At 36.0% G+C, this 14,673-nt stretch overlaps 1 protein-coding gene across 1 annotated transcript in view; it reads left to right on the forward strand.

The window, feature by feature from the left end:
* Positions 1-14,673, forward strand: part of ATP11B (ATPase phospholipid transporting 11B (putative)) — a 124,583-nt gene that overhangs the window by 47,094 nt on the left and 62,816 nt on the right. Inside the window, exons 13-17 of the mRNA XM_042780284.1 lie at positions 817-1,059; positions 5,419-5,594; positions 6,098-6,166; positions 8,196-8,269; positions 8,343-8,446. Coding sequence (XP_042636218.1) covers positions 817-1,059; positions 5,419-5,594; positions 6,098-6,166; positions 8,196-8,269; positions 8,343-8,446 — 666 coding nt within the window. The remainder of the gene's footprint in view (positions 1-816; positions 1,060-5,418; positions 5,595-6,097; positions 6,167-8,195; positions 8,270-8,342; positions 8,447-14,673) is intronic.

Consider the following 14,673-nt stretch of genomic DNA (forward strand, 5'->3'; position numbering starts at 1 on the left):
GGGTCGCTATGAGTCGGAAACGACTCGACAGCGCTTAACAACAACAACAACAACAACAACAATATACTCGTATTCTCTGGAGAGTCTTTTTTTTTAATTGCATCTTATTCCTGATTCTTAAACGTAACATATACTCTTACCTCTCTGAGATTATTGATGATAGTTAAAGTCTTCTTTTGCTTGCTGCATTTTCTCAGTTTGCTTCTACTTCTTTCTTACTACATTCAGTTCTGCTATAATGCAACATTTGCATTCCTTCAACCCTTGCCGTAATGTGAATTCTTGAGGAATAGTAATTTAAAAAGTCTTATCCAAGAGATAGAAAAGAAGTGCTAATACCATGTTCTCAGTAAACTTTAGGGGTGAATATGCACTTAAAGACACTACAAACTTCAAAGTGCATACAGATTTGAAATACTTTGTTTTACTCTTTTTTGTTTCTTTGCCATATTTATTATTCAGTTGTGCTTGGATTATAAGAATCTCAGCATCAGTCAGCATCAGTATATTAATGTTGTTGTTGTTGTTATTGTTATGTGCCGTCAGGTTGGACTCGACTCATAGCAACCCCTCCTTGGGTTTCAACTGAGGCAGTATCACTATGGAAAGTAAATTGCCCCATCTTCCTTCCGAGGAGTGGCTGGTGGGTTTGAACTGCCAGCCTTCTGGTTAGCAGTCAAGTGCCTTAGGCACTACGCTACCAGAGCTCTCATATTAATGTTAGTAGATAAACTTCAGAAGTCAGAGTACAAGGGTTTTGTTTGTTTGTTTGTTTTTAACATATTAAAGCACAGATTTGTTTCGTTTTCTCTTTAGGTGGAGTATGTGTTTACAGATAAAACTGGTACATTGACTGAAAATGAGATGCAGTTTCGAGAATGTTCCATCAATGGCATAAAATACCAAGAAATCAATGGTAGACTTTTACCTGAAGGACCAACACCAGACTCTTCAGAAGGAAACTTATCATACCTCAGTAGTTTATCCCATCTTAACAACTTATCCCATCTTACAACCAGTTCTTCTTTTACAACCAGTCCAGACTATGAAATTGAACTAGTAAGCAATTTTTAAATTAATGAACATGGATTACAGTTCACTGACATCTTTGATTTTATTATAGTTTTCAGTAGTTGGTGGGTTGTAGTAAAAAAAATTTTAAGTGTCAGTGGGGCGAGAAACACATTTGAAATGTATGTCCTCTGATTCAATGCTACAAAATATAATCCTGAGGGTATATAATCACAGTCCACTTTAATTTGTCATTTACTATGTGTCTCCCTTAGTTTTCTGGGTATTTAAATGGTACTGTGTTAATGAAAGTTCTTATATCTTGAGGTAAAAAAGATGGTGCTAAGAAATGAAGCTTAAATATTTTTAATCCTTTTTTTTTTGTTATGATCAATTGATTATTTTTAACGTTTTATTGTCTTTGGGTGAAAGTTTATGAAGCAAATTAGTTTTCCATTCAACAATTTATACACATACTTTTTTTCATGACATTAGTTACGATCTTCTCAATGTAACGGTACTCCTCCTACATCCTTCCTGAGTTTCTTGTTTCCATTCATCCTCTTTCTTGCCCCTTCCTGCCTTCTGAACTTTGTTTTTGGGCAAATGCTGCCCTTCTGGTTTTGTATGGTTGATTGTTTGTAGGAGTGCATGTGTCCCTGGTATTATTATTCAGCACTTTATAGCCCTGTCTATTGTTTGGCTGAAAGTTGACTCCCAAAGTGGGCTCAGTTCCAGGTTTGAAGGGCCATAGTCTCAGGGGTTCCACCAGTTTCTGTCAGACTGATAAGTCTGGTCTTCTTTTATGATTTTGAATTTTGTTCTTCATTTTTTCTGTTACACTGTCCAGGCCCTTCTATTTTGATCCCAATCAGAGCAGTTGATAGTGGTAGCCACGTACCATCCAGTTCTTCTGGTTTCAGGGTAGTGGAGGCTGTGGTTCATTTGGTCTGTTAGTCCTTTGGACTAATTATTTTCTTGAGTTTTTTATTTTCTTTACTCTTCTTTGCTCCATATGGGGAGTTTTTAATGCATTTGAGCCCTCACTTGTTCCATCAAAGAGTGGTCCCCTTTACTTGCAATTTGTTTATGTCTCTTAAAAAAGATGTTATGTTGAAGGGTCATAAGCAAATATGACAATTTTTTTTTCTTTTAACATTTTATTGTACTTCAGGTGAAAGGTCACATAGCATATTCATTCTCCAGTCAATGGTTCCTACACAAATTGTTCCGTGACATTGGTTGCAAACTCTATGAGGCCTCCTGCCTTGTTCCTCTTCTTCAATAATGCTTTGTTTATCAGAGATCTCTTTCCTTTCCATATAAAGTTGGTGATTAGTTTTTCCATCTCATTAAAGAATGTGTTAAAATTTGGATCAGGATTGCATCATATTTGTAGATTTTTGGGGGTAGTATTGACATTTTCACAAAGTTAATTGTTCTATCCATGAGCATGGTATGTTTTTTTCCATTTATGTAAGTCTTTTAAGGAGCTCTTGTGGTGTGGTACCTAAAGCATTTGACTGCTAACCAGAAGGTTGGCAGTTCAAACCCACCAGCCACTCCACAGAAGGAAGATGGGGCAATCTACTTCTGTAAAGATTTTACCACCCAGAAACCCAAAAGGGGGTCACTGTCAGTCAGAATTGACTCGAGGGCAGTGAATTTGGTTTTTTTTTGTTTGTTTGTTTGGGTGGTCTCTTTTGGTTTCTAGCAGTAACATTTTGTAGTTGTCTTTTTATAAATGTCTTTTATGCCCCTAGTTAAATTTATTCCTAAGTATTTTATCTATTTGAGGGCTACTGTAGGTGGTGTTGTTTTCCTCATTTCCTTGTCAGAGTTTTCCTTGTTAGTGTAGAGGAGTCCAACTGATTTTTGTTTGTTAATCTTATACCCTGCTACTTTGCTAAAATCCAGTAGCTTTCTTGTGGAGTCTCTGGGATTTTCTTTTTATATGATCATGTCATCTGTGAATAGGGATAGTTTTACTTTTTCCTTACCGATTTGTATGCCTTTTTTTCCCTTTCTTGCCTTACTGCTCAAGCTAGGACTTCCAGTACAATATTGAATAAGTGTGGTGATAAAAAGCATCCTTGTCTGGTTCCCATTCGTAAGGGGAATGTTTTCAGGCTCTTTTCATTGAGAATAATGTTGGCTACTCCTCAGAAGAAAGGTGGGGCAATCTACTTCCATAGTGATACCACCTTGGAAACCCAAGGAGGGGTCACTGTGAGTCGGGTCTGACTTGACAGCATATATAACAACATTGGTTTTGTATATGTGCCCTTAATTACGTTGAAGAATTTCCCTTCTGTTCCTATTTTGCTGAGAGGTTTTTTATCAGGAATGGGTGTTGGACTTTATCAGATGCCTTTCAGCATCTATTGAGGTAATCATTTGATTCTTTTTCCTTTTTTGTTAAATTAATGTGGTGGATTATATTGATTATATTGATTGATTTTTCTAGTGTTAAACCTTCCTTCGATACATAGTATGAAGCCCACTGGTCATGATGTGTTATTAGTAGTAGTGGTATTTGTTGGCTAGAAGTTTGTTGATAATTTTTGCATCTATATTCATGAGGGATATTGGTCTGTAATTTTCTTTTTTAGTGGTATCTTTTCCTGGCTTTGATATCAGGATTATGTTGGCTTCACAGAATGAATTAGGGAATATTCCTTCCTTTTTATGTTCTGGAGTAGTTTGAGAACTATTGATGTCAACTCTTCTCTGAATTCTTGTTGGGATTCTCCAGTGAAGCCATCTGGGCCAGGACTTTTTTTCTGTTGGGAGTTGGGGTTTTTTGTTATTTTTTTTTTTAATGACCTCTTAAAATTCTTCTTTTGTTACGGATCTGTTACTATTTTCTACCTTAGTTTGTGTTGGTTTGAGTAGGTAATGTGTTGCTAGAAATTTGTCCATTTTTTCTAGGTTTTCAAATCTGTTGAAATATATTTCATAATATTCCATTATGATCTTTTTTATTTCACTTGGTTCTCTTGTAATGTCACTCATTTCATTTCCTACTTGGGTTATTTGCATTTTCTCCTCCTTTTCTTTTCTCAATTTGGCAGTTGGTTTCTAGGTTTTACTAATTTTTCCAAAGAACCAACCTCTAATGTTGGTGATTCTTTTGATTGGTTTTTATTTCCTGATTCATTTATTTCTCCTCTAATCTTTATTATTTCTTTTCTCCTGGTAGCTATGGGCTTCTTTTGTGGCTCTTCTTCTGTCTGTTTTAGGTGTAGGGTTAAGGTATTGATTTTGACCCTTCATTTTGATGTGTGCATTTATTGCTATAAATTGACATCCTGACTACTGCTTTTGTTGTGTCCCAAAGGTTTTGGTATGTTGTGCTTTCATTCTTGTTTGATTCTAGGAATTTTTTATTTCTTTTTCAATTTCATCTGTTACCAGTGGTTTTTAAGCAGAGTTTTATTCAGTTTCCATGTATTTGATTTTTTTTCCTTGTTCTTCCTGTTACTGATTACTAATTTTATAGCTTTGTGATCAGAGAAGGTGCTTCATACTGTTTCAGTATTTTAAAATTTATTGAGGCTTGCTTTGTGGCCTAAGATATGGTTTATTCTAGAGAATGATCAATGTGCATGGAGAAGAATGTGTACTGTGTTGCTGTTAGTTGGAGAGTTCTGTATATGTCTGTGGGGTCAGGTTGATTGATTGTGTTATTTTATTTAGATCGTCTATATGTTTGTTGAGTTTCTTTTTAGTTGTTCTGTCCTTCATCAAAAGTAATGTGTTAAAGTCTGCTATTATTGTGAAACTGTCTATTTTTCTTTTCAGTGTTGCTAGAATTTTTTTAGGTGTTTTGGAACTCTGTTATTTATTATAGTTATATCTTGTAAGTGAATTAGCCCTTTAATCATTATACAGTGCTCTTGTCTTTGGTGGATTTTGCCTTAAAGTCTATTTTATCAGAGTTCAGTATTGCTACTCCTGCTTTTTTGGTTACCATTTGCGTGATACATAATTCTCTGTCCTATTAATTATAGCTTATTTATATGTTTGTGTCTAAGGTATGTGTCTTATAGACAACATATTGATGGATCATGTTTTTTTTAATCCATTCTGTTACTTTCTGTCTCTGACTAGTACATTTAATCCATTTACTACATTCAGTGTGATTATGGATAGGTGTGAATAAACTGCCATTGTTTTGTTGTGCTTTATTGTGTGGTATTGACAATAGTTTACTTTTCAGAGGCAAAGCTAACCAGCTATTACCCATCCAAGTTAAGACAGTAGCACTCTTGTTCTAGAGCTTACATTACAAAATTATTCATTATATTTACTGAATGTGTGTGTGTGTGTGTGTGTATACACTGATTTCCTAAATGATATTTGGGCATGGTAGTTTTATCATGAATATTAATTATGTTTCTGCAGATTAAAGAACATGACCTCTTCTTTAAGGCAGTCAGTCTCTGTCACACAGTACAGATTAGCAGTGTTCAGACTGATGGCATTGGTGATGGTCCCTGGCAATCCAACCTCACACCCTCCCAGTTAGAGTACTATGCATCCTCCCCAGATGAAAAGGCTCTAGTGGAAGCTGCTGCAAGGTAGTTCAGTCTAATTTCTAAATCTTCTGAAAAAATACTTTTTTAAATGAAGCATTAAAATATTAAGGAATTATCATTTTAAACTGTCAAATGCAGATTAATCATTTTATATTGTTTAATTCATAAACACATAAAGGTAGTACATATTAAATTAAGTTTTAAATGAAAAATTGAAGTGTGTTATTATTTCTGTGTTCAAGGTTACATTGAGTCATACTTGGAAGAGACCTCTTAAAGTCTGGCTACTGTGAAATCTAAGTATTGCAGTTTTGTGAAAGATACTTCCATGTAGCTGTCTTTGAAATTTTTCATTAACAACATGAATAGTAGTTATTCTTTGTCTATTCTGATTCTTCAGGTTCTTAAAAATAATTATATATTTTAAGAAGATATTATAACATACATTTTAACTTTCATTTTAGATGTTTGATTCAAACTAACAGTGAAGGATCATGATATCTGAAATACCATCCCATAAATTTCTTTCTCCTTTTAATCTCTAGAATTGGCATTGTATTTATTGGCAGTTCTGAAGAAACTATGGAAGTTAAAATACTTGGAAAATTAGAACGGTAATTTTTTCTCATATTTTGTAATGTTCTGTATATTAAGTATGGTATAGAACAGGAGGCAGTAAACTATAGCCTGAAGGTAAAATGTAGACTATGTCTGTTTTTATATAGCCCAGGAGCTACTACAGAGTTGGCCCCCTCCCTCACCCCTCCTCCCAAAAGAAAAGAATGCAACAGAGACCTTATGTGTCCTCCAAAGCCTAAAATATGTGGCTCTTAATAGGAAAAGTTTACTGACCTCTGCTCTTGAATGAAGTCATTATTACATTGTATCTCATCACAGTAATAATAATCATCATAGGCTATGAGTGTTTCCTCTGTATTTGAACTTAATAGCTCTTGAATTTACTTATGTGTTCATTTATATACACTTCTAGAGTAATGAGTTTCATAAGTTTCTGTTCATTGAATAAAGAAAATCTTCCTTTTATTTCCTGTGATTTTTATCTTTCAAACATTAAGGAATTCTGATACTGCCACTGTGGGGTAAATTAGTCCATACTTTATTATTATTATATTCATACCTTTCATGGTTTTATCAATTTTGATCATAACTTTAGCTTTGCTCTTCCAGATTATGCTTTTCCTAACGAAATTAAAAAAAAAAAAAACTCACTGCCTTTGAGTCATTTCCAACTTGTAACAACAACCCCTGTTGGGTTTCCGAGGCTGTAAATCTTTACTGAAGTAGATCGCCCCATCTTCCTTCTGCTGAGCAGCTAATGGGTTTGAACCGCTGACCTACCAGTTAGCAGTCATGTACCTTATCCACTATGTATTTGGCTGCTTTCATATGAGAGACTCTCTAACTCACTTCATCAGTTATAAATCATTTCAGATTTTTACTTTACATGTTTTTATTCAAGCTAATAATGAAGCATCATTGTGGAAAGGTTGTATGTCAACTTGGCTGGACTGTGTTTTTGAGTGGCTGGGCAGCTGGATGTAGTTATTCTCCATGATATTGTAATCACCTCCATAGTGGAATCTGCTGTGAGCAGCTTAGTAGTTGCCTTTGGGGTTTGGCTGCTTCCAGTGTATAAGGAAAAGTTTTGAGGAAGGTCTTTAGCTCTGGCACATCTGGATCCTGCATTTGGCCATGTCTTCATCTCAGTGTCCTGCTGTGTTGCCTGCTGACCTTGGGTTTGTAAGCCTTAGCAGCCATCAGCTGTCTGAGTTAGGAGATGCCTCTAACTCCAGTGGGCCTAGAATAACAGGCAGAGCTGAAGCCCAAGGTCCTTCACCCAGCCCCTAGAGCCAGCACTCTGAATTTGGACTTCTAACCTCCTAAACTCCTATTTGTTAAGTCATCCACTTGTGGTATTTCTGTTACAGCAGCACTAGAGGACTAAGACAGTCATTCAATATGAAATATTTCAGTGTTTTTCTTTGAGATATACAAAGCATTCCATATGTACACAGTTGTACAAGATTCATCTGGAAGACTTTGCAAGCCACACTTGACCCATCTCCATAAATTTTTTGCCAACGAGCTAAAGAGACATTTGTTTCCCTGCTTGTATACACACACCCTAGCCCACCTTCAGAATCATTGCTGTAATGAGCCTCTGTTACTAATGAAAGTATGTTGTATTTCTCATGTGTGTTAGGACAAAAAATAAAAGGTGGGAATCAGTCACCTTTTTTAATAAGGAAAAACATGGAGCTTGACCTACCAGGATTCTAGGCCTGCCACTCATAAGCATCTTTGACTTTAGGCAAATTACTTAAAACTTTCTGAGCTTAGTAGTCTTCACTCATAAAATGACATAAGACCTACCTCCTTGGGTTCTCCCATGTATTAAATGACATGAGGTATATAAAGTACATGGCATTTCATAAGTCAATAAATGTCTGTTCCTTCTATTTCTATCCTGTGTTGTTGTTAATGCTTCATAATCCATGATCTTGAAAATGTAGCTGAGATTAATTTCTTGTTCTAAGTTAGCCATTTTATCTTTTATTGGTATTCTTTCCAAATATCATTTAATATCATTCATACAAAGTAAAGTTGTTGTCTTTCCCTTAGGTACAGACTGCTTCACATTCTGGAATTTGATTCAGATCGTAGAAGAATGAGTATAATTGTTCAGGCACCTTCAGGTAACCAATCAAAACTTTTATGAATTTTTACTAGTCTAATATTAAGAACTTGATAAGTAATTTTTCTTTTTAGGTGAGAAATTTTTATTTGCTAAAGGAGCTGAATCATCAATTCTCCCTAGATGTATAGGGGGAGAAATAGAAAAAACCAGAATTCATGTAGATGAATTTGCTTTGGTGAGTACAGATTTCTATGATTTTTAAAAATTGTAAAAGATAAGCTTATGATGGAGCTTGGGTTTATTTTTACATTAGCAATTTATTAAAAATTATATAGGCTCTGCAGTTTTGTTATGTGTTTGTTTCATCTTTTTTTGTATAAAAATTGACTTAACCTGCTAAAATATTAGTTCTTTCTTGGAACTATATTCAGGCAATTTTTGGTTGCAAAAGTCATTCCAATTACTTTGTTTAAAAAAGGGAGCTTATTAATAAAATACAGGGGAATCACAAGGATGTAGAGAAACTAGAACCCTTGCACATGCTAGTGGGACTATAAATTGATGCAACCACTTTATAGAATAGTTTGTCAATTCCTCGAAAAGTTAAATATAGAGTTACCATATGGCTCATCAATTCACTCCGAAGTATATGACCAAAAGGAGTTAAAACAGATTCTGAAACACAAAAATTGATACATAAAATGTTCATAGCAGCAGTATTCCTAATAGCCAAAAAAAATGGATATGACTCGATGTCCATCAACTCATGAATAAATGCATAAATAAACTGATATATCCATATTACAGAATATTAGCTGGCCGTTAAAGGAATGTAATACTGATATATACAACAACATAGATGAGCTTTAAAAATGCTGGGTAAAAGAAGCCATATATTATATTTATATGAAATACCCAGAATAGGGAAATCTATAGAGACAGAAAGCCAATTGGTAGTTACCAGGGAGGAGGGAAATGTGGAGTGATTGTTAATAGATATGGGGTTTCCTTTTGGGATGATGAAAATGTTCTGGAAAGAGATAGTGGTGATGGTTGTTCAGACCTGTGCATATACTAAAAACCACTGAATCATATTTTTTAAAAGGATGAATTTTATGGTCTATATTATCTAATTAATATATATATAAATCTTACAATAGCGAAGTACAGTAATTCATGTGAACAGGAAAAGTGTTAAACAGCTCTTTCTTCAGTGTTAGGGGACCCCATGATCTCACATTTCTGTAAATATCTACTCCATATTCTCTGCTCACCTGCCTCCTTTACTTCCTTAGGATCTCTTTTCTTCCATTATTTGCTTCCTAATTACTTATGATCTAGTTCTTCTACCACACTGCATCATCCCTGTGAATAAAGACATTGTTCTGCCTTACCACCATTTTAATATCCAGAAAAGTTTTAGAACATAGTTGACATTCAATACGTATTTGTTATAGAATGAATGAATGATTTCATATTTGAATAACTGATGGCCCATTAACTGTTATTTAAGGGAAAGTTATTTATACGTATGGGTCATTTGTAAATAAAGATATGTAAATATTTTAAAAATATGCTAAATAGTGTCATATAGTTTATAAAACTTAACCCTTTCCAAAATCTGATAGTAGAACATTAGTTAGGAATTTTTCTGAGGAAAATGCATAGCAAGAAAAGGCACTTTTATAAGGCTTTCTATACTATTAAGTACCAACTTTCAGAGATTAATGCCACAAGAAAAACTTGAGCTCAGTAAAATCAGATAGTGAAACATACAGTCTTAAGTTTTGTGCCATTCCAGTTTGCCAGTGTATATAATGATATAATTTAAAATTGTTTATTCGGTGGATCTGGAAGGTATTGTTTGCTTGATATTGGCCATTTTACAGAGTTTTTATTTGAATAACTAATATTGTTAGACCATGAATCCTCAGGAAATTATGGTCTCCTTTACTTAAAAAAAAATCTTATATAGAAGAAAGATAAAAATGAATTTGTAATGGTTGAAACAGGAGAATAGGAAAAAGAAACAAACAGGAGAAGAGAACTTGGGGTTGTCCTTTTTTCTAAAGGTACTGGAGAAGAGAGAACTGAAGGAGGAGTTTTCCCTCAGTTGGTAGGGGCACTCATCCTTCAGAAGATTGTTTTACTGAAATTGGGTGACATCAATAAGGGGGCAGTATAAAACAAATTTTTGGTCCATGAGAAAATGTAATCATTTAGTTAATAAGCAGTTATCTTCCACAGGGACACTGTAGTGGTGTGGAGCTTCCTTATCATGGTTCTTGCCAGGAGCTGGGCCAGGGCTCAGCTGCCCCCAAAGACAGGTTGTCCAGTGCCACTGTGGGGAGAACCTTTCAAGGAAGGGTGGATAGGATAATGACAGGAAGGGGAAATGAAGAGAAAATTCTGTTCCCAGTGTGGACCAGGCAAGGAAAAGGGACTAGGGGATATGCTCACAAGAACCTGAGAAGGGGGTGGGGAAGCTGGGCTGTCACTTCTGTGGACAATCCTGGACACACCATTATAGAAGTGTCTGACATCCTTTGTAACAGTTTTAAAACCACAAATAAGATAATCTGTATGATCCTTTCTAGGCTCCTGTAGCCTACATTTCAGCTATGATCATTATTTTGAGGAACTTTTTAAGAACTCATCAGGATCTGAAAGAGCTGTGATAATGTGTCCCATAACTATGATAACTAAGATCACTGTGACAGTTTAAAGCACCTAATCTGAATCTTACATGATTCATATGTATTAGAGCTTTTTTTGGGCAGGGGGCATTTGAAATTATTTTTATTTCTGATAAGAACGTAATAAATTATCATGATCAGTATTTGGCTCTGAAATGTCATCTGTGCCATTATTTTTTCATTGGAATAATGATATACCATTACTTAGTGCTCTTTTTTTATTTTAAGAGCTTGTTTACATTCAAAGTCACGCATACATTTAATTTTATTCCCCATTCGCCATGTCCAGCCCTAACCCAGTCTCCTCCCCTCCCTACCTTGCAACACTCCCTCTGTGCCCCTCATAATTATGCAGTCCTGTTTGTCCTGCATTTCATCAGTTTGAATGTTGGTCCTTTGGTGTCCCATGGTCTGTTGCTTTAAGGGATGTATTATCATTGAGTGTGTGGGTGCAGCATCCTAGGTTGAGTAGTCTGTGTATACATCTCACTAACCATTGGGCTGAGAACCCACCCCTGGGGGTGAGTTTTATTCCAGGCACCAAATGTATTTTAGGGCCATATTATTGGGAGTCTCACCAGACTTCATCTGACCAGTAATTCTGGTCATTATTGAGTTTTTGGATTTTGTTCCACGTTTTCCCTCCCACTCTATCCAGGATCTCCAGATTTGATCCTTTCCTGAGTGGTAGGCATCAGTAGCCAGGCACCATCTGGTTCTTCTGGTCTCAGGGGCCATTGTGTCCTAGGATTGACTGTGTCTAAATGCCCTTGGGTTTTTTTTTGTGCATTCTTCTTCACTTTGGACACTAGGAGATCATTAGCTGCATCCTGATGGCTGTTTGAAAGCTTTTAAGACCCCAGTTGCTATTCACCAATGTAGGATGTGGAGCAATGCTTTTATGTATTTTGTTGTGCCAATTGAGTCTGGTGTACCCTAGTACTATGGTCCTGAGGTAGTAGCTCTATTGGATCTTACTCCCATAGTGTTGGGATGTCTGTGAGGGATTACTCTGTGTCTATCTTCTATTGTTTCTGTAAGTACTGTAGGTATTTTGTATCATTGGTGTCTGTACAAGATTAGCCTCAGCTGAGTCTATCCTTGGTCTAGAGTATACCTCTCTTCACTGATCCCTGTCTGATCATCTCAGGTGTTTATGTGTTTATCTGTATAGCCTAGTGTTTGGTGTTAATGGCAATGTGGTATTGTGGACACATTGGTTGGTTTTAACATCTATCATCTATCTCTTATGTGCACAGTTCGGTGTCCTCTCATTTCCCAATGTTATCATGGTGGTCATATATCCTTCCTGTATATCCCTCCCCCTACCCATGTCAGCGTGTAAGCCCCAACTAGCCCTAAATTAATCCCTCCTCTTCCCTTCCCATCCCGGTAACCTATGAGGTGAGTTCCCTTTCCCAAGCAAATCTTTCTCTATCTTTTTACAGTAATGGGCTTGTATGGTACTTGTCCTTCTGCGATTGACTTATTTCACTCAGCATAATGTCCTCCAGGTTCATCCACATTGTGAGATGATTTGCATACCCCTCATTGTTCTTTAATGTGGCATACTATTCCATTGTGTGGATATACCATAATTTGGTTATCTACCCATCTGTTGATGGGTATTTAGGTTGTTTCCATCTCCTTGCTATGAATCGTGCTGCAGTGAACATAGGTGTACATATGTCTGTTCGTGCGCTCTCTCTCACCTCTTTAGGATATATTCCTAGTAATGGAATTGCTGGGTCAAATGGTACTTCTATTTTCAGTTTTTTAAGGAAACGCCATACCATTTGCCACAATGGTTGTACCATTTCACAATCCCGCCAGCAGTGCACAAGAGTTCCTATCTCTCCAAAACCCCGCCAGCATTTGTTACTATCTGATCTGTTAAACTTTGCTGTTATTTGCTGGGGTGAGATGATATCTCATTGTTGTTTTGATTTGCATCTCTCTAATGATTAATGATCGTGAGCAATTTCTCATGTGTTTGTTGGCTGCTTGTATATGTTCTTTGGTGAAGTGTCTGTTCAAGTCTTTTGCCCATTTGTGAATTGGGTTATTTGTCTTTTTGGTGTTGATGTGTTGAAGTTTTCTGTAGATTTTGGAGATAAGTCCTTTGTCAGATATGTCATAGGCAAATATTTTCTCCCAATCTGTAGGTTCTCTTTTTACCCTTTTAACGAAATCTTCCGATGCACACAAGAATTTAATTTTTAAAAGGTCCCAGTCATCTAGCTTCTCTATTTCTTACACATTCTGGGTTATGCTTGAGAGTCTATTTATGTCATAAATTAGGGCTCCTAGATTTGCCCCTATTTTATCTTTCATGAATTTTATAGTTTTGGGTTTTACATTTAAGTGTTCGATCCAGCTTGAGTTTGTTTTTGTGTATGGGGTGAGGTATGGGTCTTGTTTCATTTTTCTACAGGTAGATATCCAGTTTTGCCAGCACCATTTGTTAAAGAGGCTTTCCCTTCCCCATTTAATGGGCTTTGGGCCTTTGTCAAAGATCAGTTGTCCATAGATGGATGGGTCTGTGTCTGAGCTTTCGATTCTGTTCCATTGGTCTGTCTATCATTGTACCAATACCATGCTGTTGTGGCTATATAGTAGTTTTTAAGATCTGGGAGTGTGAGACCTCCCACTTTGTTTTTCTTCTTGAGAAGTGCTCTGCTTATTCAAGGTCTCTTTCCTTTCCATATGAAATTAGTAATAAGTTTTTCCATGTCCTTAAAAAATTTTGTTGAAATCTAGATTGGGATTGCTTTAAATGCATAGATTGCTTTAGGTGGTATTGACATTTTCACAATGCTTAGTCTACCTATCCATGAACAAGGCAGGTTCTTCCATTTAGGTAGTACCCTTGTTGTCTCTTGTAGCAGTGTTTTATAGATTCTCTGTATAGGTCTTTTGTGTCTCTGGTGAGGTTTATTCCCAGATATTTTATCTTTTTTGTAGTTATAGTGAATGGTGTGGTTTCCCTTATTTCTTTATCAGAGGAGTCCTTGCTGGTGTAGAGAAATCCAACTGATTTTTGTATGTTGATCTTGTGTCCTGCCACTTTGCTGAACCTCTCTATTAGTTCCAGTAGTCTTTTTATTGAGTCCTTGGGTTTTCTATGTATAGGATCATACCATCAGCAAATAGAGATAGTTTTAATTCCTCTTTGCCAATATGTATGCCTTTTATTTCTCTTTCTTGCCTTATTGCCCTGGCCAGGACTTCCAATACAATGTTAAATAGCAGTGGTGATAGAGGGCATCCCTGTCTGGTTCCCGTTCATAAGGTGAATGCCTTGAGTCTTTCTCCATTAATAACAATGTTGGCCATTGGCTTTGCATATATACCCTTTATTATGTTGAAGAATTTCCCTTCTGTCCCTATTTTGCTGAGAGTTTTAAACAGGAATAGATGTTGGATTTTATCAAATGCCTTTTCTCAATCAATTGATATAATCATATGGTCTTTTTCCTTTGTTTTGTTTATGTGGTGGATTACATTGATTGATTTACTGATGTTAAACCACCCTTGCAAACCTGGTATGAATCTCACTTGGTCTGTATATATTAATTTTTTTATATGTTGTTGGATTCTGTTGGCCAGGATTTTGTTAAAGCTTTTTGCATCTATGTTCATGAGTGATATTGGTCTGTAGTTTTCCTTTCCAGTGTTGTCTTTCCCTGGTTTTGGTATTAGTGTTACGCTTGCTTCATAAAATGAGTTTGGGAGTACTCCATCTTTTTCTATGTTCTAGAATAGC

This window comes from Orycteropus afer, unplaced genomic scaffold, assembly GCF_000298275.1.
Source record: "Orycteropus afer afer isolate SDZICR_OR568_19922 unplaced genomic scaffold, OryAfe1.0 scaffold00032, whole genome shotgun sequence".
NCBI lineage: Eukaryota > Metazoa > Chordata > Mammalia > Tubulidentata > Orycteropodidae > Orycteropus > Orycteropus afer.